This window comes from Zalophus californianus, chromosome 5, assembly GCF_009762305.2.
Source record: "Zalophus californianus isolate mZalCal1 chromosome 5, mZalCal1.pri.v2, whole genome shotgun sequence".
NCBI lineage: Eukaryota > Metazoa > Chordata > Mammalia > Carnivora > Otariidae > Zalophus > Zalophus californianus.
In genome coordinates, this window is record NC_045599.1 from 33531791 (window position 1) to 33558307 (window position 26517).

The 26517-nt window shown below is 37.8% G+C and overlaps 1 protein-coding gene across 1 annotated transcript in view; it reads left to right on the forward strand.

Annotated features, from left to right (window-relative positions):
• Nucleotides 1-411: 411 nt before the first annotated feature.
• Nucleotides 412-26517, forward strand: part of LOC113929438 (protocadherin alpha-3) — a 200114-nt gene continuing 174008 nt past the window's right edge. Inside the window, 5 exon segments of the mRNA XM_035727644.1 lie at nt 412-570; nt 2330-2435; nt 3852-3913; nt 23508-23567; nt 23570-25896. Coding sequence (XP_035583537.1) covers nt 2407-2435; nt 3852-3913; nt 23508-23567; nt 23570-25896 — 2478 coding nt within the window. The 5' untranslated portion in view covers nt 412-570; nt 2330-2406.

Genomic DNA, 26517 nt, shown 5'->3' on the forward strand with positions numbered 1-26517 from the left:
TGTTCAGCTTTCAGAAAAATTTACAAGATACATTAAAAGAAATAAAGATACAGACTGAAGAGACAGCAAACGTTAGAACCAAATTCAGATATGACAGATACTGGAGTTATAATAGAATTTAAAATAATTAGCATTAATATATTAAGGGCTCTAATGAAAAAGGTGGAAAACACTCAAGAAGAGATTGGTAATATAAGCAGAGACAGAAAATCTAAGAAGGGATTAAATGGAAATGCTAGAGATGAAACCCAAATCAATTGTATATGGTTTTATTTTCTTAAAGCAAAAACCCAAACACTAAAGCAAATGTTTTCTCCAATTCTCCCAGGAAAATCTTCTTACCACAGAGTGGCTATTGCAATTGCTGCAATACAATCAATTGGAATTAGAATCTTCCATGAATTTGAAGATCTGATGGAAAAGAAGCAACACAAGCAAAGTCTGCCTTTAACAGAAATCTAAAATGAGGAACTTGAGATGCAAAAACCTCTTTCATTCCTCTTCTCCTGATAGACAAAAGTTTTTTAAAGTCATCTTTGTAAAAAGTCTTTAGATCTACAATGATTTGTTGTAAGTATATAACATGATTCGGTTCTTTATCTTCTTCTGCTATTGATATGGTAATTATTTCAGGTAATAGATGTAATCTTCAAGATTTCATAAAGTGGGGTGCCTGGGTGGCTCAGTTGAGCATCTGACTCTTGGTTTCAGCTCAGGTCTGATCTCGGGGTTGTGGGTTTGGGCCCTGCTTCTGGCTCCGTGCTCAGTGTGGAGTCTGCTTGTCCCTCCCCTCTGCTCCTCCTGCTTGGGCTCATTCTCTCTGTCTCTGTTTCTGTCTCTGTCTGTCTCTCTCAAATAAATAAATAAATAGATAAACAAATAAAATCTTTTAAAAAGATATTTCATTAAGTAACGTCTGACAATTCACCCTGCCACTTGAAGAAGAAAAATCAGATACTTAAGGATGTGAGCAAGAATGACAGCAGTCTGTTATCAGGCTTGGCACCTCCAAAACTGAGTAGAATCCATGTGATTGATCACTACGTACACACTGAAGGAGTTGGCCAAATAGTTTTTTGGGAAGAAAACGTTCTAGGCAGGGGGAAAATCTAGAGCAAAACTCATAAGGAAGATAGGTTTTTGGTTTGTTCAAGGAATAGCACAAAGATTGATGTGGTTTGAGCAGAGAAAGGATGATCAGTAGTGCAGTCAGAAATGAGGTCAGGATTGAAATGGGAGAACCAGACAATTTAGACTTTGTTACAGTAAGGCTTTGCCTTGTATTCTGAGTGAAATGGGAACCGAGGATTTCTCTTTTCAGAACAGGAGTGATATAGTTAAAGTCAGCCTGGCTGCCATGTTGAAAATATAATTCAGGGAGGAAAGGGTAAAAGCAGAAAGATACAATAAGAGGCGATTTCAGTAATCCCAATGAGAGGTTATAATGACTTTGGACATGGTGGTAGTACTTGGGAAAATAAAATAGATTCTTAGTATTTTTTCAACTTTGAAAACTTCAAATCTATGGAAAACTTGTAAGAACCAGACAATGAACATTCATATATCCTTCACTTATATTTACTAATTGTTAACACCACATTATCTCTGTATATGGAGATACCTATGATATAGATATCTATGTCTATATTTGGTTATGTGTATTTGATATATGTATACACATGTGTGATATGTAGAGAGAGAAATAGGTAAAACATTAAATGATTTTTATAATGTTACATGAATTTTAGAAATGTTAAGCCATTTTACAGTCAGTTGAAGACATCATACTTCATACTGCAATACTTTATGTATCTGTTTCCTAAGAATAAAGACATACCATGAAGGTTAATTTTTTGTGTCAATTTGACTAGGCCATGGAGTGCCCACATATTTGGTTAAACATTATCCTAGTATGTCTGTGAGGAAGTTTCTGAATGAGGTTAACATTTGAATTAATAGACTGAGAAAAGCAGATTGCTTTTGCCATTGTGGGTGAGCTCATCCAATCTTATGTTATTCCAATCTTAATGAATATGAAACTTTTATATCAAGTGTAATTTATGCTGTAGTTTCTAATATATAATTTTTCAAAGAAAATAAATTTTCCTAAGACTTATTTTTAATCAGAATTATGTATTTAACTTTACTGAATACTGTAGTGGGTTGAACATTGGCCCCTCAAAAGATATGTCCATGTCCTAATACCTGTGCCCTCTGAATGTTACCTTATTTTGAAAAAAGACTCTGCAGATATAATTAAATTAATCACCTTAGACTATCCTAGATTACATAGGTGGACTCGAAATTCAATAGCAAATGTCCTTATAAGACAGAAGGAAAAACAGAAAAGAGGAGAGAGCCGTATAAAGGTCAAGGGAGAGACTGGAGCAGATACAGCCACAAGGAATGCCGACAGCCACCAGGAGCTGGAAGAGGTAAGTATAGATATTCCCTTAGAGCCTTTGGAGAAAGTGAAACATTGCTGACACCTTAATATCACAATCTGGCCTCTAGAACTGTGAGATAATTAATTTCTGTTGTTTAAAGCAATCAAGTTTGTGGTAATTTGTTACAGTAGCCCTGAAAAATTAATACAAATGCTTTTATGCATTATATGGGTTTATCTTTTAGTTTATTTTTAATTGGGAGCATATTCATAGGGGAAATTATGTGCTTACAATGTTATTGGAAGGGTTTAACTAGTAAGCTGCACAAAAAAGACCTTACTAGTAAAATTATTTCTTTTTTAAAAAGATTTTATTTCTTTATTTAAGAGAGCACACACACGCAAGAGAGCATGCACAAGGTGGGGAGGGGCAGAGGGAGAGGGAGAAGCCGACTCCCCACTGAGCAGGGAGCCTGATACAGGGCTTGATCCCAGGACCCTGGGATCATGACCTGAGCCAAAGGCAGACACTGAATTGACTGAGCCACTCAGGCACCCAGTAAAATTATTTCTGCTGAGAATGCCATTAGAAGCATACCAATCTACTTCTGAAGCTTCTTCTATTTGCCACAACATTTGAACCCAGAATTCTGGAGAGTGTACACTAAATATGTGATCCAGCAGTTAAGGAATCAGATTAAGAAGTAATACAATTGACCTTAAGTCTTCTATTTTCAGAAATGACTGAAAATGTGAAAGCATGCTTGAGAAGTGTCAGGTAACGCAAAAGGAATATTTTACCAAAATCATAATCTATGACAATGGCAACTTACAGACATTTTAAAAGTAATTCATATGCTTACAGTGTTATTATAAGGGTTTAACTAGTAACATCTGCATAAGTAATATAATAATCTAACCTTTTTCAAAACTAAAAATTTTCTCTAAAAATGGTATAATCATAAAGATTGTGGAATGACCTTCAGTAATGTATATCAATATACTCAACATAAGAAAACTCATAGTGATGGAAAACACAGTAAAAGTAAGGAATGTGAGAAGACATTTAAATTTAATTCAGTCCTTACCAATATAGAGAATTCATATAGTGAGAAATTTTATAAATGTTAAGAATTTGAGAACATCATTATCTGTGTGGATAATTTAGTCACCACCAGAAAATCCATACTGGTGAGAAATTTTGTGAATATAAAGAATGTAAGAAGGTCTTTAGAGCTGAGTTCTTTTTGCAAACTAGAAATTCATATTGCAGATAAGCTTTATGAATATTAGTAATGTAGGAAAGCCTTTACTGTGTCTGGACAAGTTACTTAACATCAAGAATTTACACTGATGAGAAACCTGGTGAATGTACAAATGTGGCATGATGTTTAGACTTAATTTAGGCCTTACTAAATATTAGAGAATTCATACTGGTGAGATTTTTTTTTTTTTTAATGAATAGGAGAAATGAAATAAAGTCTTCACTGCGTGTGGACAATTTATTCAAGGAGAGGATTCATACAGGTAATAAATCATAGGAATATAAAGAATGTGGGAAGGTCTTTAGATCTGATTGAGTTCTTTTTTCAAACCAGAGAATTCATACTGGTGATACATTATATGAATGTAAGGAAGGAGGAAAGCCTTTTACTATGTATGGATAAGTTACTCAACATCAGAGAATTTATACAGGTGAGAAATCACAGGAATATGAGGAATGTGGGAAGGTCTTTAGACCTAATTGAGTTCTTTCTTACCATCAGAGAATTCATACTGATGATAATCTTTATGAATGTAAGGAATGCGGGACAGCTTTTATTGTGTGTGGACAAGTCACTCATTCCAGAGAATTCATACTGGTGAGATACCTGATTAATGTAAAAAATGTGGGAATATATTTAGACTTAAATCAGTCATTATTATAATATAGAGAATTCATACTGCTGAACAGCTTTATGAATATAAGAAATTTAATAAAGTTTTTACTGTGTGTAGACAACTTATTCAACATCAGATTATGAATATTGTTAAAGAAAACTCATGACAACCCTATGAATGTAATAAAAACGGAAAAACCATTAATATGCAAAAACTAGTTACTTGAGAATAGAGTATTAATATTGGTAAAAAGCTCTTTGAATGCAAGGAATATGGGACGGCTTTTAGATATCATTCAAACCTTAATATATGTTGGTGAATTTATACTGGTGTGAATTATTATGAATGTAGGGAATGTGAGAAAGCCTGTAGTCAAGGAAGACACCCTCATATGCAAAAGAGAATTCATATATGTGAAAAACACTTAATATAAAATATTGTGGAAAGACCTTTAGTAATGGCTATCAAATTACTCAACCTCAGAGAATTCATATTTGAGAAAATCTGTGAATGCAAAGTATGTGAGAAGACCTTTCCAATGGCACATTTTCTTTAATTGGTATGAGTAGTCTTCCACCTTGAAATTGGACTTTAAAATTTCTCACTAAATAATTCCTTAGCTAAAGCAAATTAAAAACATGAGAAACGTAGAACTGCCTCATTTGTAGATCCATAAAACCTTGTTATGCTCCTTTACCTATCTCCTACTCTTCTCTTACAATTCTCCACCTCCAAGACCTTGTTTAACTTTCATTGATTCCTTAAATTTACTACTTCTCCTCCTTTATCTTAACTCACAAAACCATCTTAGTGCATCTTAAAATTGATATTCCCATTTGGGGAAGACCTCAAAATCTAATCATTTTTACATCTCTGTGCTATGGTGTAGACTTCCCATATTCCAACGTGAAAAGAGAAGTATCTTTCAAGATGATCATGAGGTTTATGTCTTTTTTTTTTTTAAGATTTTATTTATTTATTTGACAAAGAGATAGTGAGAGCAGGAACACAAGCAGGGGAGTAGGAGAGGGGGAAGTAGGCTTCCCGCTGAGCAGGGATCCTGATGTGGGGCTCGACCCTAGGACCCTGGGATCATGACCTGAGCCAAAGGCAGATGCTTAACGACTGAGCCACCCAGGTGCCCCTATGTCTTTTATTCATATAAAGTATTACATTAATTGATTTTCAGATCACAAAACAACCTTGTATTACCAGGATAAATCACCATAAGTCATGATGCATGATCCTTTTTAAACGTTGCTGAATTCAGGGGTGCCTGGGTGGCTCAGTTGGTTGAGCGTCCAACTCTTGATTTCTCAGCTCATGATCTCAGGATTGTGAGACTGAGCCCCAAGTAGGGCTCCACACTGGGCGTGGAGCCTGCTAAAGATTCTCTCTCCCTCTTCCCTCTGCCTCTCCCCTCTTTCCCTCTCTAAAAAATAAAAAATAAAAAAAAATTGGTGGATTCAATGTGCTAGTAATTTGTTGAGTATTTTCGTGTCTACATTGTAAGAGATATTTGTGCGCTTTTTTCTTGTGATGCCTTTGTCTGGTTTTGTTATCAGTAGCCTCATAGAATTAGGAAGAGTTAGGAAGTGTTCCATCCTCTATTTTTGGAAGAGTTTTGTGAATAATTAGTGTTAATTCTTCTTTAAATGACTGTCCGGTCCTGGGATTTTCCTTATTGGGAGGGTTTTTAAAAAAATTATTGCTAATCCAATCTCTTCATTTGCTATAGGTTTATTCAGATTTTTTATATGCATTTTTGACTTAATTTTGATAGTTTGTGTCTTTCTAGAAATTTTTCCATTTCACCTGCATATTTAGTTTGTTGGACTATAGCTGTTCATAGTATAACCTATTGTTCTTTTTTTCCCCATGTTTTTATCTAAATTCCAGCTAGTTAACATACAGTGTAATATTAGTTTCTAGTGTGGGATTTAGTGGTTCATCACTTACATACTACAGCTAGTGCTCATCACAATAAGTGCCCTTCTTCATACCCATCACACATTTAACCCATCCCCCCACCCACCTCCCCTCCAGCAGCCCTCAGTTTGTTCTCTACAGTTAAAAGTCTATTTTATGGTTTGCTTCTCTTTTTTCCCTCTATGTTCATCTGTTTTCTTTTTTAAAGATTTTATTTATTTATTTAAAAAATTTTTAATTTAAATTCAATTAATGAATATATATTATTAGTTTCAGAGGTAGGGGTCATTGATTCATCAGTCTTGTATAATATCCAGTGCTCATTACATTTCGTCCCCTCTTTAATGTCCATAAACCAGTTACCCCATCCCCCCATTCCCCTCCCCTTCAGCACCCCTCAGTTTTTTCCTATGATTAAGAGTCTCTTATGGTTTATCTGTCTCTCTGATTTAGTCTTATTTTATTTTTCCCTCCCTTCCCCTATGATCCTCTGTTTTGTTTCTTAATTCCACATATGAGTGAGATCATATGATAATTGTCTTTCTCTGGTTGACTTATTTTCCTTAGCATAATACCCTCTAGTTCTATCCACGTCATTGCAAATGGCAAGATTTCATTTTTTTGATGGCTGAGTAGTATTCCATTGTGTGTATATATATATACCACATCTTCTTTGTCCATTCATCTGTCGATGTGCATCTGGGCTCTTTCCATAGTTTGGCTATTGTGGACATTGTGGCTAAAAACATTGAGGTGCAGGTGCCCCTTCAGATCACTACATTTGTATCTTCAAGGTAAATACCCAGTAGTGCAATTGCTGGGTTGTAGGGTGGCTCTATTTTCAACTTTTTGAGGAACCTCCGTACTGTTTTCCAGAGTGGCTGTACCAGCTTGCATTCCCACCAACAGTGTAAGAGGGTTCCCTTTTCTCTGCATCCTTGCCAATATCTGTCATTTCCTGACTTGTTAATTTTAGCCATTCTGACCAGTGTGAGGTGGTATCTCGTTGTGGTTTTGATTTGTATTTCCCTGATGCCAAGTGATGTGGAACATTTTTTCATATGTCTATTGGCCGTTTGCATGTCTTCTTTGGAGAAGTGTCTGTTTATGTCTTCTGCCCATTTCTTGATTGGATTATTCATTCTTTGGGTGTTGTGTTGAGTTTGATAAGTTCTTTATAGATTTTGCAGACTAGCCCTTTATCTGATAAGACATTTGCAAATATCTTTTCCCATTCTGTCAGTTGTCTTTTGGTTTTGTCGACTGTTTCCTTTGCTGTGCAAAAGCTTTTTATCTTGATGAAGTCCCAATAGTTTATTTTTGCCTTTGTTTCCCTTGCCTTTGGAGATGTGTCTAGCAAGAAGTTGCTGTGGCCGAGGTCGCAGAGGTTGCTGCCTGTGTTCTCCTCAAGGATTTTGATGGATTCCTGTCTAACATTTAGGTCTTTCATTCATTTTGAATCTATTTTTGTGTATGGTGCAGGAAAATGGTCCAGTTTCATTCTACATGTGGCTGTCCAATTTTCCCAACACCATTTGTTGAAGAGACTGTCTTTTTTCCATTGGATATTCTTTCCTGTTTTGTCAAAGATTAATTGACCATAGAGTTGAGGGTCCATTTCTGGGCTCTCTATTCTGTTCCATTGATCTATGTGTCTGTTTTTGTGCCAGTGCCATACTGTCTTGATTACAGCTTTGTAACAGAGCTGGAAGTCAGGCATTGTGGTGCCCCCAGCTTTGGTTTTCTTTTTCAACATTCCTTTGGCTATTTGGGGTCTTTTCTGGTTCCATATAAATTTTAGGATTATTTGTTCCAGCTCTGTGAAAAAAGTTGATGGTATTTTGATAGGAGTTGCATTGAATGTACAGATTGCTCTAGGTAGCATATACATTTAACAACATTTGTTCTTCAATCCATGAACATGGAACGTTTTTCCATTTTTTAAATGTCTTCCTCAATTTCTTTGATGAGTGTTCTATAGTTTTCAGAGTACAGATCCTTTGCATCTTTGGTTAGGTTTATTCCTAGTATCTTATGGTTTTGGGTGCAGTTGTAAATGGGATCAACTCCTTAATTTATCTTTCTTCCGTCTCATTGTTAGTGTATAGATATGCAGTTAATGTCTGTGCATTGATTTTATATCCTGCCACTTTGCTGAATTCCTGTCTAAGTTCTAGCAATTTTGGGGTGGAGTCTTTTTGGTTTTCCACATAGAGTATCATGTCATCTGTGAAGAGTGAGAATTTGACTTCTTTGACAATTCTGGTGACTTTTATTTCTTTTTGTTGTCTGATTGCTGAGGCTAGGACTTCTAGTACTATGTTGAACAACAGTGGTGATAGTGGACATGCTTGTTGTGTTCTTGACCTTAGGAGGAAAGCTCTCAGTTTTTCCCCATTGAGAATGATATTCTCTGTGGCCTCTTTGTATATGGCTTTTATGTTATTGAGGGATGTTCTCTCTATCCCTACACTGTGAAAAGTTTTAATCAAGAAAGACTGATGTATTTTGTCAAATGCTTTTTCTGCATCAATCGAGAGGATTATATGGTTCTTGTCCTTTCTTTTATTAAGGTACTGTATCACATTTATTAATTTGTGGATGTTGAACCACTCTTGAAGCCCAGGAATAAATCTCACTTGGTCGTGGTGAATAATCCTTTTAATGTACTGTTGGATCCTATTGACTAGGATCTTGGTGAGAATTTTTGCATCCATGTTTATCATGGATATTGGCCTATAATTTTCCTTTTTGATGGGGTCTTTGTCTGGTTTTTGGATCAAGGTAATGCTGGCCTTATAGAAAGAGTTTGGAAGTTTTCCTTCCATTTCTATTTTTTGAAACAGCTTCAGAAGAATAGGTATTAATTCTTCTTTATATGCTTGGTAGAATTCCCCTGGGAAGCCATCCGGTCCTGGACTCTTGTTTGTTCGGAGTTTTTGATTACAGTATCAATTTCCTTGCTGGTTATGAATCTGTTCAGGTTTCTATTTCTTCCTCTTTCAGTCTTGGTAGTTTATGAGTTTCCGGGAATGCATCCATTTCTTCCAGATTGCCTAATTTGTTGGCATATGGTTGCTCATAATATGGTTTTATAATTGTTTGTATTTCTTTGGTCTTGATTGAGGTCTCTCCTCTTTCATTCATGATTTTAGTTATTTGGGTCCTTTCTCTTTTTTTTTTTTGACAAGTCTGGCCAAGGGTTTATCAATCTTACTAATTCTTTCAGGGCTGCCTGGGTGGCTCAGTTGGTTAAGCATCTGCCTTCGGCTTGGGTCATGATCCCAGGGTCCTGAGCTCCTTGCTCAGTGGGAAGCCTGCTTCTCCCTCTCCCTCTGTAACTCCCTCTCCTTGCACTCTCCCTCTGTCAGATAAATAAATAAAAATATTTTTTAAAAAATTCTTTCAAAGATCAAGCTCCTAGTTTCGCTGATCTATTCTGCTGTTCCTTTGGTTTCTATTTCATTGATTTCTGCTCTAATCTTTATTAATTCTTTTCTCCTGCTGGGTTTAGGCTTTATTTGCTGTTCTTTCTTCAGGTCCTTTAGGTGTAAGGTTAGCTTGTGTATTTGAGACCTTTCTTGTTTCTTGAGAAAGGCTTGTATTGCTATATACGTCCCTCTTAGGACCACCTTTGCTGCATCCCAAAGGTTTTGAACAGTTGTGTTTTCATTTTCATTTGTTTCCATGAATTTTTTAAATTTTCTTTAATTTCCTGGTTGACCAATGCATTCTTTAGTAGGATGCGCTTTAACCTCCATGTATTTCAGCTCTTTCCAAATTTCCCCTCATGATTGAGTTCCAGTTTCAAAGCACTGTGGTCTGAAAATATGCAGGGAATGATCTCAATATTTTGCTACCAGTTGAGACCTGATTTGTGACCCAGTATGTGATCTCTTCTGGAGAATGTTCCATGTGCACTTGAGATGAATGTGTATTCTGTTGCTTTAGGATGGAATGCTTTGAATATATCTGTGAAGTTCATCTGTTCCAGTGTGTCATTCAAAGCCCTTGTTTCCTCGTTGATCTTCTGCTTAGATGATGTGTCCATTGCAGGGAGTGGGGTGTTAAAGTTCCCTACTATTATTGTATTAATATTGATGTGTTTCTTCGATTTTGTTATTAATTGGTTTATATAATTGGCTGCTTCCATGTTAGGGGCATAAATATTTACAAATGTTAGATCTTCTTGTTGGATAGACCCTTTAATTATAATATAGTGTCCTTCCTTATCTCTTATTACAGTCTTTGGTTTAAAAACCTAATTGGTCTGATGAAAGGATTGCCACCCCAGCTTTCTTTTGATGTCCATTAGCATGATAAATGGTTTTCCACCCCCTCACTTTTCAATCTGGAGGGGTCTTTGTGTCTAAAATGAGTCTCTTGAAGACAGCAGATTGATGGGTATTGCTTTTTTATCCAATCTGATACCCTGTGTCTTTTGACTGGGGCATTTAGCCCATTTACATTCAGAGGAACTTTTGAAAGATATGACTTTAGGGCCATTGTATTAGCTGTACAGTCACAGAAACAGTCACTGTTTCTGTATATTGTCTCTGTTCCTTTCTGGTCTATGTTACTTTGGGGCTCTCTCTTCGCTTAAAGGATCCCCTTTAATATTTCTGCAGGGCTGGCTTGTGATCACAAATTCTTTTTTTTTGTTTGTTTGTTTTTTGTTTGTTCTGGAAGCTTTTTATCTCTCCTATTTTGAATGACAGCCTCGCTAGATAAAATATTCTTGGCTGCATATTTTTCTCATTTATCTTCCTGAATATATCATGCCGGTCCTTTTTGGCTTGTCTCTGTGGATAGGTCTACTGCAAGTCTATTGTTTCCACCCTTGTAGGTTACAGACCTCTTGTCCTGAGCTGCTTTCAGGATTTTCTCTTTGTCTCTGAGATTTACAAGCTTCGCTATTATATGTCAATGTGTTGGTGTTTTTAAATTGATTTTGAGGGGGTTTGTCTGTGCCTCCTGGACTTGAGTGTCTTTTTTGTTCCCCAGATTAGGGAGGTTCTCTGGTATAATTTGCTCCTATATACCTTCTGCTCCCCCCTTTCCTCTTCTTCTGGTATCCCAATTATTCTAATGTTGTTCTGCTTTATTTTATCACTTGTCTCTATAATTCTCCCCTCATGATCCAGTAATTGTTTATATTTTTCTCAGCTTCTTTATTCTCCATCATTTTGTCTTCTATATCACTCATTCTCTCTTCTGCCTCATTTACCCTAGCAGTTAGAGCCTCTATTTTTGATGGAATCTCATTACTAGCTTTTTTATTTTAACTTGATTAGATTTTAGTTCTTTCATTTCTCCAGAAAGGGATTCTCAAATGTCTTCTGTGTTTTTTTCAAGCCCAGCTAGTATTTTTATAATCGTTATTCCGAACTCTAGTTCTGACATCTTACTTATTATACATACTGATTAGGTCCCTGGCAGTCAATACTGCCTCTTGTTCTCTTTTATTGAGGTGAGTTTTTCCATCTTGTCATTCTATGCAGAGAAGAATAAGTGAATGAGAGAACAAAATAATAAAATGTCAAGGACTCCTGAAAAATACACACTAAACAAATCAGAATAACCCCTAAACCAAAAAAAAAAATTTTTTTTAAAGAGAGAATATAATCGATAGGTGAACAGAATAGAGCGATACACTGGATCCTTTGTGTATTTTCATCTGTTTGTTAGAAAACTCGATCCCAAAATTGTAAAGAAAGAAAAACTGATGTGTACAAAAATAAAATGAAATACAATGAAATGATAGAATGTAACTATAAAAATGAAAATTAAAAGAGAAAAAAAAGGGATATAAACAGACAGGTGAACAGAACAGAGCAATACACTATATCCTGAGTGTATTTTTGTCGGTGTGTTAGAAGAAACTACATCTCAAAATTGTAAAGAAAGAAAAACATATATATACAAAAATAAAATTAAATACATTGGAAGGATACATGTGATTGTAATGTTGAAAATTTAAAAAGTCTGTAACAAAACCAAAAAAAAATGAAGAAACAAGAACAAATATGATCAGATGTGTGAAGAGAACAGAGCCATATATTAGATTCTGGGTTATATTTTGGTCTGTTTGTTAGAAGAAACTATATCTTAAAATTGTAAAGAAAGAATATATATATGTATATATACACAAAAATAAAATTAAACCCAATGAAAGTATAGAATGTAAATGTAAAAATGAAAATTTAAAAAAGATTTTAAGAAGAGTTGATAAAATAAGAAATTGAAAAAGGAAAGAGAAAACAAATTAAAATTGAAAGACTGAAGAATCGTGGGGAATAAACATGAATTCTATATACTGTTTTCCCCTAGCACTGGAATTTTGTAGTTCTCTATGATCGGTAAACTTCATCTAACCCAGATGTTTTTGCTGATCTTTTGGGGGAAGGGCCTGTTGTGTTGATTCTCAAGTGTCTTTGCCCCAAGCAGAGTTGCACTGTCCTTGCTAGGCAGCCAGGCTAAGTAATCTGCTCCAGATTGTTCTATGTGGTTTTTGTTCCCTGAAGGCTTTTTATCCCACTTTAGAGGATGAGAATGAAAATGGCAGCCTCCCAGTCTCCAGCCCTGGAGCCAAAACCTTGGGGCCCTACTCCTCTGTCCACCCTCAGGGAAAAGCAATCAATCACTCCTGTCTCCCTGGTCTATGTGCACTCTGTGCTCAGCCAGCCTGTAACCAACACTTTCTATCTCAGGCACATGACCCCATTTCAAGTCTCCAAACCCTTCAGACTCCTGCAGTGTGCACCTGTGCCACTCCTCCTGGGGGAAGGTGGAAGATGGGAGATCTCGCTGGTTCTACTGCTGCTGGGCCCCTGCCCATAGAGCAGTCACCAACTGCACCACAGTTTGTGGTTTTTGGCAATGCCAATCTATAAGCCCACTCCTGGGCTCCCTGATAGTAGCCAGCTTACCCCCTCTGATGTCTGGGAACTCTGCCACACTCAGGCACCCCCCCGTCTTCCTGTGACCCTAAGGATCCTGAGACCACACTGTCCCACCTAGGATTCCGCCCTTCACCGCCTGAGTGCCTTTCAGGCAGGGACATCTCTCACTGGAGCCAACTTCTAAAAGTTCTGATTTTGTCCTCCACTGCTCTATCACTTTCTGGTAGCCAGCTTATGGAGGCTCCTTCTCCCCGAGGTTTATCTTTCCATTTATCACCTCAGATTCTCTTCTCCACAGCTCCTACCTTGCAGAAAATGGTTGCTTTTCTGTTTGTAGAGTTGCAGCTGTTCTTTTCTTAGATCTGCAATTGAGTTTGCAGGTGTTCAGAATGATTTGATAGCTATCTAGCTGAATTCCTGGGACCAGACAAAACTAAGGTCTACTCCTCCACCATCTTGAACTCCAAAAAACTGAGATTTTATTTATTTATTTACTTGAGAGAGAGAGAGAACACAAGCAGGGGAGGAACAGAGGGAGAGGCACAAACAGACTCCACACTGAGCATGGAGCCAGACGTGGGACCCAATCCCTGTACCCTGAGGTCATGACCTGAGCTGAAATCAAGAGTCTGTCACCCAACTGAATTAGCCCACAGGCACCCCACGTTCATCTATTTTGTTTCTTAAATTCCACATATGAGTGAAATCATATAGCATTTGTTTTTTCATTTCTCTTTTTTAAATTATTTATTTGAAAGAGAGAGAACAAGTGGGGGCAGGAGCAGAGGGGGAAGGAGAGGGAGAGAATATCTCAAGCAGACTCTGTGCTAAGTTTGGAGCCCAGTGGGGGGCATGATCTCAGCCTGAGCTAAAACCAGGAGTTGGACGCTTAACCGACTGAGCCACACAGGCATCCCTGTATTTTTATTTCTATAATGTCAGTGCTAATGTCTCTATCATTTCTAATTTTAGTAATTTCATTAGTCTCTCTTATTTTTCTTGGTCATTCTAGCAAAAGCTTTGTCAGTCGTATTGATCTTTTTTTAAAAAAAACTGTGTTTTGGTTTCATTGATATTTACTTTGTTCTTTTTCTGTACTCTTGTTCATCAATGTCCACTCTAATCTTTATTATATCTTTCCTTCTGATTGCTTCTGTTTGCTCTTCTTTTTTTTCTCCAGAGTTGTAAGGTGGAAGTTTAGTTTATTGATTTAAGATCATTCCTCTTTTTGAATCTAAGAATTTACAGCTATACATTTCCACTTGTCTTTCATACGTTTTGGTATGTTATGCTATGGGGCGCCTGGGTGGCTCAGTCAGTTAAGCCGCTGCCTTCGGCTCAGGTCATAATCCCAGCGTCCTGGGATCGAGTCCTGCATCGGGCTCCCTGCTCGGCGGGGAGCCTGCTTCTCCCTCTCCCTCTGCCTGCCGCTCCCCTTGCTTGTGCTCTCTCTCTCTCTCTCTCTGTGTCAAATAAATAAATAAATAAATCTTTAAAAAAATGTATTTTTTTAATTTCAGACTATTTTCTTATTTTTTCTTGAGATTTCTTCTCTCACCCATTGATTATTTCATAGCATATTGTTTAATTTTAACACAGGTTTTTGCATTTCCCAAATTTCTTTCTGTTGTTAATTTCCAATTTCCATTAAGGAGGAGCATCCTTTTATGAGTTCATTCCTTTTAAATTGATTGAGGCTTGCTTTATGGACCAGGATATGGTCTGACCTAAATAATGTTCCATGTGTACTAGAAAGGGGGGAATACTGATGCTGTTGGATGGAGTTCTTTGTAGAATTCTGTTAGATCTAGTATGTATAGACTGCTATTCAAGTCTTCTATTTCCCTGTTGATCTTCTGCATAGTTGTTTTATAGACTATTGATAGTGGAGTATTCTTTGTTGTTGAACTGTTTATTTCTCTCCTCAGTTCTGTCAGACTTTGCTTCATGTATTTGGGGGCTCTCTTGTTAGATGGATATGTGATTATAATTTGTAATATAATTTTTATAATATAAAACATCACTCTTTAGTTCTAGTAATATTTTTGCTTTGCAGTCTATTTTATCTGATGTAAGTAGCCACTATGATTTTTATTTGGTTCCTGTTTGCTTTGTATATCTTTTCCCCAACTCTACTTTGAATCTACTTGTATCTTTGAATCTAAAGTGTATCTCTTGTAAGAAGCATAGAATTGGATCACGTTTTTTTTTTAAGATTTTAATTTATTTATTGAGAGAGGGAGAGAGTGGTAGAGAGAGCATGAGAAGGAGGAAGGTCAGAGGGAGAAGCAGACTCCCTGCTGAGCAGGGAGCCTGATGCGGGACTTGATCCCGGGACTCCAGGATCATGACCTGAGCCGAAGGCAGTCGCTTAACCAACTGAGCCACCCAGGCACCCTGGATCACGTTTTTAAAAATCGATTCTGTCAATCTCTGCACTTTGAATAAAGAATTTAACCCATTTACTTTTAGAGTTACTAAACTCTACTCCTATGCAGTTCCATCTCCCCTGTTGTATGTTTTGATGTCACATATTTCATTTTTGTATATTGTATGCCCAGTAACATAGATTAAAATTATTTTTATGCGTTTGTTTTTTTAAATTATCTAGAAAACAGTAAGTGGAATTATTAACCAAAATAGCAATAATATTGACTTTTATATATGGCCATTATTTCCATTTGCTGCATCTTCATTCAAATTCAAGTTACTGTCTAGCATCCTTTGATTTCAACCCGAAGGTCTCTATTTAGCCTTATTTCTTGTAGGGCAGGTTTTGTGGTAATGAATTCCCCTGATTTTGTTTATCTTGGAATGTCTTAATTTTCCCCTCACTTTTGAAGGACAGTTTTGTCAGATACAGAATTCTTGGTTGGCAGGTTGTTCTTTCAAAATTATAAGTATTTTATTCCACTACTTTCTGGCTTCCAAGGTTTCTGATAAAAAGTCAGTTGAGGGTGGCTCATTCAGTTGAGCGTCTGCCTTCAGCTCGGGTCATGATCCAGGGGTCCTGAGATCAAGCCTCACATAGGACTCCCTGCTCAGCCCCTGCTGAGAGAGAAGTCTGCTTCTCCCTTTCCTTCTGCCCCACCTCCACTTGTGCTCTCTTTCTATCAAAATAAATAATAAAATCTTAAAAAAAAGAAGTCAGTTGATAATTTTATTGAGCATCCCTTGTACCTGCTGACTAGCTTCTTTTTGCTCATTTCAAGATTCTTTCTTTGTCTTTTAGTACTTCGGTTATAATGTACCTTAGTTTGGTTTATCCTTCTTGGAGTTCATTGGGCTTCTTGGATTTGTAGATACATGTCTTTCCTGAAATTTGGGGAATTTTTGGATATTATCTTTTCTTTTTGAACTTATTTTTTATTTTAATTCCCATATAGTTAACATACAGTGTTATATTAGTTTCAGGTGTACAGTACAGTTATTTGACAATTATATACATTACTTGGTGCTCATCAAGATTAAGTGTACTCTTAATCCCCTTCACCTATTTCACCCATCTCCCTGCCCATCTTGCCTCTGGTAACCACCTGTTTTTTTCTCTATAGTTAATTAAAGAGAGCATGTGATATGATGAGCACGGGGTGTTATACTCAACTAATGAATCATTGAACTTTATATCAAAAACTAATGATGTACTATGGCTAATTGAATTTAAATAAAATAAATAAAAAGAAACAAAACTTTAGTTGAAAAAAGAGTCTGTTTTTTTCTTTGTCTCCTTTTCCCCCTTTGTTTGGTTTCTTAAATTCCACATATGAATGAAATCATATGGTGTGTGTCTTTCTCTGACTGACTTTGCTTAGCATTATACTCTGTAGCTCCATCTATGTTGTTGCAAATGGCAAGATTTCATTCTTTTTTATGACTGAATAATATTCCATTGCATATATATACTACATCTTTGTTTTCATTTTCATTAAGTTTTTTATTTCATTTTTTAAAAGTTTTTTATTTTAATTCCAGTGTGGTTAACATACAGTGTTATATTAGTTTCAGATGTACAACATAGTGATTCAATAATTCTATATATTAATCAGTGCTCATCATGGTAAGTGTACTCTTTGATCCCCATCACCTATGTCACCCATCTCCCCACCCACCTCCCTCTGCTAACCATTAGTTTGTTCTGTATAGTTAAGAGTCTGTTTCTTGGTTTGTCTCTCTTTTTTTCTTTGTTCATTTTGTTTGTTTGTTTCTTAAATACCATATATGCATGAAATCAAGTGGTATTTGTCTTTCTCTGACTGACTGATTTCACTTAGCATTATACTCTCTAGCTCCATTCATGTTACAGATGACAAGATTTCCTTCTTTTCTTGGGTAAATAATATTTCACTATATATATATAATGAAATATATATATATCCACATCCTCACCAATACTTGTTTCTTATATTCTTACTTGTTTCTTATGTTTCATATATATATATAGCACCTTTTTCTTATCCCTTCATCAGTCAGTGGACACTTGGGTTGCTTCCACAATTTGGCTATTATAAATAATGCTGCAATAAACATAGGGGAGCATATATCCCTTTGCTTTAGTGTTTTTATATACTTTAATTAAATACCCTCTAGAGTGATTACTGGATCGTAGGGTAGTTCTATTTTTAATTTTTTGAGGAACTGCCATACTGTTTTCCATAGTGGCTGCACCAGTTTGCATTCCCACCAACAGTGCACGAGGGTTTCTTATTTTCCAGCGCTCACAAATACTTGTTTCTTAGGTTTTTTATTTTCACCATTCCAACAGGTGTGAGGTGATATCTCATTGTAGTTTTGACTTGCATTTCCTTGATGATGAGTGATGTTGAGCACCTTTTCATGTGTCTGTTGACCATCTGGCTATCTTCTTTGGAGAAATGTCTGTTCATGTCTTCTCCCCATCTTTCAATTGGATTATTCATTTTTGGGGTGTTGAGTTGTATAAGTGCTTCATATATTTTTGGATACTAACCCTTTATTGGATATGTCATTTGCAAAAATCTTTCATTCAGTTGGTTGTCTATTAGGTTTTTGTTTTTTAGTTGTCTTTTAGTTTTGTTGATTGTTTCCTTTGCTGTGCAGCTTTTTATTTTGATGTAGGCCCAATAGTTTATTTTTGCTTTCATTTCCCTTGCCTCAGGAGACATATCTAGAAAAATGTTGCTATAGCCAATGTTAGAGAAATTACTGCTTGTGCTCTCTTCTAGGATTTTCATGGTTTCAGGTCTCACATTTACTTCCTTAATCCACTCCCCGCCCCTTAATCCATTTTGAGTTTATTTTTGTATATGGTGTAAGAAAGTGGTCCAGTTTCATTCTTTTGCATATAGCTGTCCAGTTTTCCCAAGACCATTATTTGAAGAGACTGTTTCCCATTGCATATTCTTGCCTCCTTTGTCACATATTAATTGACCATATAATCATGGGTTTGTTTCTGCGCTTTCTCTCCTGTTCTATTGAACTGTTTTGATTACTACAGCTTTGTAGTATAACTTGGAAATCCAGAATTGTGATACCTCCAGCTTTATTTTTGATTTTCAACATTGCTTTGGCTATTTGGAGTGTTTTGTTGCTTCATACGAATTTCAGGATTGTTTATTCTAGTTCTGTGAAAACTGCTGTTGGTATTTTGATAGGGATTACACTAAATCTGTAGATTGCTTTATGTAGTCCGGACATTTTTCTTTTTTATTTTTTAAAATATTTTATTTGCGAGAGAGAGAATGAGAGACAGAGAGCATGAGAGAGAGGGGGGTCAGAGGGAGAAGCCGACTCCCTGCTGAGCAGGGAGCCTGATGTGGGACTCGATCCCAGGACTCCAGGATCATGACCTGAGCCAAAGGCAGTTGCTTAACCAACTGAGCCACCCAGGCACCCCTGGACATTTTTCAATATTTGTTCTTCCAATACATGAACATGGAATATCTTTCCATTTGTTTGTGTCATCTTCAATTTCTTTCATTAGTGTCTTCTAATTTTCAGAGTACAGGTCTTTCACCTCCTTGTTTAAGTTTGTTCCTAGGTATTTTATTATTTTTGGTGCAGTTGTAAATGGGGATATTTTCTTAATTTCTCTTTCTGCTGCTTTATTATTAGTATAAAGAAATGTGATGGATTTCTGTAGACTGATTTCATATTCTTCCACCTTACTGAATTCATTTATCAGTTCTAGTAATTTTTTTGGAGGAGTCCTTAGTGTTTTCTATACATGGTATCAGGTCAGGTTTAGTTTTGTGCAAATAGTGAAAGTTTTACTTCTTCCTTACCAATTTGGATGTCTTTTATTCCTTATTCTTGTCTGATTGCTGTGGCTAGGATTTCCAGTACTTTGTTGAATAAAAGTTGTGAGAATGGACATCCTTGTTTGTTCCTGACGTTAGGGGAAAAGGTCTTAGTTTTTCACCACTGAGTATGATGTTAGCTCTGGATTTCTCATATATTGTCTTTATTATGTTATTTATTGTGTTTATTATGTTCCCTCTAAACCTACTTGGTTGAGGAAACTTCATACTGTTTTCCAGAATGTTTGCACCAGTTTGCATTCCCACCAATGGTATAAGAAGGTTCCCCTTTCTCCACATCTTTGCCAACATCTGTTGTTTCCTTTGTTGTTAATTTTAGCCATTCTGACTGGTGTGAGGTGGTATCTCATGGTGGTTTTGATTTGTATTTCCCTGATGATGAGGAATGTTGAGTATCTTTTCATGTGTCTGTTAGCCATCTGGATGTCTTCTTTGGAAAAATGTCTATTCTTGTCTTCTGACCATTTCTTAACTGGATTATTCATTTTTGGGGTGTTGAGTTTGATAAGTTCTTTATGGATTTTGGATACTAACCCTTTATCAGATATGTCATTTTCAAATATCTTCTCCTATTCCATGGATTGCCTTTTAGTTTTGTTTAGTTTAGTTGATTTTTTTCCTTCACTGTGCAGAAGCTTTTTATCTTGATGAAGTCCCAATAGTTCACTTTTTGCTTTTGTTTCCCTTGCCTCCAGTGATGTGTCTAGTAAGAAGTTGCTATGGCTGAAGTCAAAGAGGTTGCTGCCTGTGTTCTTTAGGATTTTGATGGTTGCCTGTCTCATATTTAGGTCTTTTAACAATTTTGAATTTATTTTTGTGTATGGTGTAAGAAAGTGGTCCAGTTGGGAAAACTGGACAACTAGATAGACTTTTCAAATTTTCTATCTCTCCCTGATTCAGTTTTGGGAGATTATATGTTTCTAGGAATTTATCTATTTCTTCTAGATTGTCCAACTTGCTGGTATATAATTTTTCATAATATTCTTTTACAATCCTTTGTATTTCTGTGGTGTCAGTTATTTCTCCTCTTTCATTTCTGATTTTTTTTTATTTGAGTCATCTCTCTCTCTCTCTCTCTCTCTCTCTCTCTCATGAGTTTGGTCAAAGTTTTATCAATTTTTTCTATCTTTTTAAAGAACTAACTTCTGGTTCCATTGATCTGTTCTATTCTTTTAGTTTCTATTTTGCTTATTTCTGCTCTAACCTTTATTATTTCCTCCCTTCTACTGGTTTTGGGTTTTGTTTGTTCTTTTTCTAGCTCCTTTAGATATAAGGTTAAATTGTTTATTGGAGATTGTTCTTGCTTCTTGAGTTAGGCCTTTATGGCTGTAAACTTCCCTCTTAGGTCAGGTTTTGCTGCATCCCAAAGATTTTGGACTGCTGTGTTTTCATTTTCATTTGTCTCCATGTATTTTTTTTTTATTTCCTCTTTGATTTCTGGCTGACCCATTCATTGTTTAATAGCATGTTATTTAACCTCCATGTATTTCTGCTGTTTCCAGATTTTTTTCTTGTGGTTGATTTCTAGATTCATTTATTTATTTGTTTGTTTGTTTATTTATTTATTTATTTTTAAGATTTTATTTATTTATTTGACAGAGAGAGACACAGTGAGAGAGGGAACACAAGCAGGGGGAGTGGGAGAGGGAGAAGCAGGCTTCCCGCTGAGCAGGGAGCCTGATGTGGGGCTTGATCCCAGGACCCTGGGATTATGACCTGAGACGAAGGCAGATGCTTAACAACTGAGCTACCCAGGTGCCCCATGATTTCTAGTTTTATAGCATTGTTGTGGCCTGGTATGACTTCATTCTTTTTTAATTTGTTTGACTCATTTTATGGCCTAATATCTGATCTGTTCTGGAAAATGTTCCTTGTGTACTTGAAAGGAATGTCTATTCTGCTGTTTTAGGTTATGGAATGTTCTGAATATATCTGTTAAATCCATCTCATCCATTCTGTCATTCAAAGCCACTCTTTTCCATGATTTTCTATTTGGATGATCTGTCCATTGATGTAAGTGGGATGTTAAAGTCCCCTACTATTGTTGTTATTACTATCAAACTTCCTTTATGTTTGTTATTAGCTCTTTTATGTATTTGGGTGTTACTATGTTGGGTGCATAAATATTTACCATTGGTATATCTTCTTGTTGCATTGTTCTGTTTATGAGTGTATAGTGTCCTTCTTTGTCTCTTGTTACAGTCTTTGTTTTAAAGTCTATTTTTTCTGATATAAGCATTACTACCTAGCTTTCTTTTTATATATCCATTTGCATGATAAATTCTTCTCTACCCCTTTACTTTTTTTAAAAGAAATTTTTATTTAAATTCTGGTTAGTTAACATACAGTATAGCTTTAGTTTAGGTGAACAATATAGTGACCCAACACTTTCATACATCATGAGGTGTTCATCACAAATGCACCATTTAATCCATCCTCCACTTCCCTTCTGGTAACCATCAATTTGTTCTCTATAGTTAAGTGTCTGAGGGGCACCTGGCTGACTCAGTCAGTAGAGCATGCAACTCTTGATCTTAGGGTTGTGAGTTTGAGCCCACATTGGGGGTATAGTTTAAAAAAAATAAAAGAGGCTGTTTCTTTTTTTTAAAGATTTTATTTATTTATTTGAGAGAAAGAGAGAATGAGAGATAGAGAGCATGAGAGGGAAGAGGGTCAGAGGGAGAAGCAGACTCCCTGCCGAGCAGGGAGCCTGATGTGTGGGACTCGATCCTGGGACTCCAGGATCATGACCTGAGCCGAAGGCAGTTGCTTAACCAACTGAGCCACCCAGGCGCCCAAAAGAGTCTGTTTCTTAGTTTGCCTTTCTCTCTTTTTCTACCTTTGCTTGTTTGTTTTATTTCCTAAATTCCACATATGAGTGAAATCACATGGTATTTGTCTTTCTCTGACTGACTTATTTCACTTAGCATAATATTCTATAGCTCCATCCATGTTGTTGCAAATTTCATTTTTATATGTATATATATATACATATTATACATTATATATATATACATATATATATGTATATATATATAATGCAGACTCCATTCACCACCCATGAAATCATGGTCTGAGCTTAACTGACTGGGCCACCCAAGCACCCCAGATCTATTCAGATTCTGTAGCTATTTGCTCTGTGGTTACCATGGACATTGCATTTAATATCTTAAAGTTATCACCCTCTAATTTGAGTTTATACCAGCTTAACTTGAATTCTGCTATTTTAACAGCTCTGATAACAAATTTTCCAGGCATTACACTCCTGTTTATTTTTCCCTTGAAGATAGTATTGTGTAGCCTTTTATTTTCATAATCACAACGATGACAATGTAGTCCATGATTAACTATTGTTTTAAGTTTCAATTAAGTGTCATCTGATCGTTGTAAATGACATTTTTCTATACTGAGAATATATTCAAATTGAACAATTTTCATAAAAATAAAGAGGATGAAACGTTACAATATAGCTGAAATTATAAAGATTGTAGTTTTCAAAATTAAAGCTTGATAATTATATAGTTTTCAGTTAAATATAGATACGTTATAAAAGGTAAAATAAGTTTTTAACTGTAGAAAACAAAAGTATATTTAATTCAACAGTTTTATGTTTGAAATATTTGAATGCCAGTAAATTGTGGTTAGAATTTATTCTATGTATTCTTCATAGTAATAAAATGCATAAAAGGAAGTCTATACATTAAAGTACCTTGCATATTAAAATATTAACAGTATTGCCTAAATCTACTGGTATTTTTAAAAGTTCCAAATTCTGAATTTGCTTCATTTTAAGAATAAGTGAGATTTGAAGTGTACCAGTCTTTAAAAGACATAACTGAAAATGATTGCATTGAGTAAATTGCAAATGAATATATAGACTTTTGGAAATCAGTGAATGAATCTCAAATCTACACCATTAGCCACATGATGTCGCTGTATACCACAAAGTCTTGTCACCAAAAACTAAAGGAGGAAGCTCCATTTTGTCACAGCCTGAGAGAAGACAAAAACGGCCGGGAGATATATTATTCAAGATATAAAGTAAAGAGAGTATGACTTTGAAGTGAGAGAGCGGTACCAAATTTTTAGTGGTTTTGCGATGCTGTTTCCTAGGAAAGGAGGCAAGGGAGCCCTGCGTTTGTTGCTCTCCGTTCTGCTCCTCGCAGCCTGGAAGACTGGGAGTGGTCAGGTCCACTACTCGGTCGCCGAGGAGGCCAAACACGGCACCTTCGTGGGCCGCATCGCCCAAGACTTGGGGCTGGAGCTGGCAGAGCTGGTGCCGCGCCTTTTCCGGGTGGCGTCCAAAGGCCACGGGGACCTTCTGGAGGTAAATCTGCAGAATGGCATTTTGTTTGTGAATTCTCGGATCGACCGGGAGGAGCTGTGCAGGCGGAGCGCGGAGTGCAGCCTCCACCTGGAGGTGATCGTGGACAGGCCGCTGCAGGTTTTCCATGTGGTGGTGGAGGTGAAGGACATTAATGATAACCCACCGGTTTTCAGAGCAAGAGAACAAAGGTTATTTATTCCTGAATCTAGACTGGTGGATTCACGTTTCCCGATAGAGGGCGCTGCTGATGAGGACATTGGTACCAACGCTCTTCTAACTTACACCCTCAGCCCCAGCGATTATTTCTCTTTGGATGTACAGGCAAGTGATGAACTCAGTAAGTCACTTTCACTTGAATTGAGGAAATCTTTGGATAGAGAAGAAACACCAGAACTTCATTTATTATTGACAGCCACTGATGGGGGCAAACCAGAGCTGGAAGGTACAGTTCAGCTGCTGATCACAGTGCTGGACGTTAATGATAATGCCCCATTGTTTGCCCAGGCTGTGTACAGAGTCCATTTATTAGAAAGTACAGCAAATGGAACATTAGTGACTACATTAAACGCCTCTGATGCCGATGAAGGTGTAAATGGAGAAATTGTTTTTTCCTTTGGCAGTGATGTTCCTCTAAACATTCAAAAAAACTTCAAAATTGATTCCAACTCAGGAGAAATTAGGCTAATTGGTAGACTGGATTATGAAGAAACAAAATCCTATGAAATTCAGGTAAAAGCAGTTGATAAAGGAAATCCTCCAATGTCGAATCACTGCAAGGTTTTAGTGAAAGTGCTGGATGTAAATGACAATGCTCCACAACTGGCAATCACACCTCTGTCTTTGCCGGTCAGAGAGGACACTCCACTTGGCACCGTCATCGCCTTTGTCTCCGTGTCCGACCGTGACTCCGGTGTCTATGGGCAGGTGACCTGCTCTCTGATGCCTCATATCCCCTTCAAGCTGGTGTCCACCTTCAAGAATTACTATTCGCTGGTGCTGGACAGCGCCCTGGACCGAGAGAGCGTGGCGAACTATGAGCTGGTGGTGACAGCACGAGACGGGGGATCGCCTTCGCTGTCCACCACAGCTAGCATGTACGTTGAGGTGGCGGACGTGAACGACAACGCGCCGGCATTCGCGCAGCCCGAGTACACGGTGTTCGTGAAGGAGAACAACCCGCCCGGCTGCCACATCTTCACGGTGTCTGCGCGGGACGCCGACGCGCAGGAGAACGCGCTGGTGTCCTACTCGCTGGTGGAGCGGCGCGTGGGCGAGCGTGCGCTGTCGAGCTACGTGTCGGTGCACGCGGAGAGCGGCAAGGTGTACGCGCTGCAGCCGCTGGACCACGAGGAGCTGGAGCTGCTGCAGTTCCAAGTGAGCGCGCGCGACGCGGGCGTGCCTCCCCTGGGCAGCAACGTGACGCTGCAGGTGTTCGTGCTGGACGAGAACGACAACGCGCCCGCGCTGCTGCCGCGGCCGGGGACGGGCGGCGGCGGCGGCGGCGGCGGCGCTGTGAGCGAGCTGGTGTCGCGGTCGGTGGGCGCGGGCCACGTGGTGGCGAAGGTGCGCGCGGTGGACGCCGACTCTGGCTACAACGCGTGGCTGTCGTATGAGCTGCAGCCGGCGGCGGGTGGAGCGCGCAGCCCGTTCCGCGTGGCGCTGTACACGGGCGAGATCAGCACGACGCGCACCCTGGACGAGGCGGACTCGCCGCGCCAGCGCCTGCTGGTGCTGGTGAAGGACCACGGCGAGCCGGCGCTCACGGCCACCGCCACTGTGTTGCTGTCGCTGGTGGAGAGCGGCCAGGCGCCCAAGGCGTCGTCGCGGGTGCTGGCGGGCGCCGCTGGCGCCGAGACGGCGCTGGTGGATGTCAACGTGTACCTGATCATCGCCATCTGCGCGGTGTCCAGCCTGTTGGTGCTCACGCTGCTGCTGTACACGGCGCTGCGCTGCTCGGCTCCGCCCGCGGAGGGCGCGTGCGCGCCTGGGAAGCCCACGCTGGTGTGCTCCAGCGCGGTGGGGAGCTGGTCGTACTCGCAGCAGAGGCGGCAGAGGGTGTGCTCCGGGGAGGGCCCGCCCAAGACTGACCTCATGGCCTTCAGCCCCAGCCTACCTCAAGTTCCAGACTCCGCAGAAGAAAGACAACAACCCTCAGAATCAGAACACTTAGGAAAGGTGAGTCTTTCCTGTCGATTCTAGAATTGTTCTATTTCCTTTATTTATGATTCTATTATTTTGATTTATAGATTTGTCCTTATTTTTTTATTATTATGTTATGTTAATCTTGCCATTTGCCCTTATTTTTTTATCATTATCTTATGGTGCAATATATGGTATGAAATAGAGGTGAATTTCTTCATTGAGAACAATTAAATGGTTTTCTTATTTTCAGATTTTGTTTTTTTCATAATTAAATCTGTTCGTGAATAATTGGACTTTGAAGGACTGAAAAACACTTCAGCTAAACTTGAAAACTTATTACCTGTAAATATTTTTTCTCAAAATTGAAAAATCATAATTGGAAAAAATTTAAAGAGTGTGAATATACAAAATGCATATTTCCAATTTACATCATCCATCCATTCTGTCAGAATATTTTGGAATAGGAGTATATTATTACCTGGACGTTTTCTAGATTTTTTTTTCGATCAAGAATTCATTTGTCTTTATCTGTTTATGCAACAGGTAATAAGTTAGGTTTTCTTTTCCTTGTTTTTGAAAGCAGCCTGAATGGATCTTTTAATGCCAGGACTTCTGAAAGTACCTATCATAGGTCATTAGAATACATCACTTAGG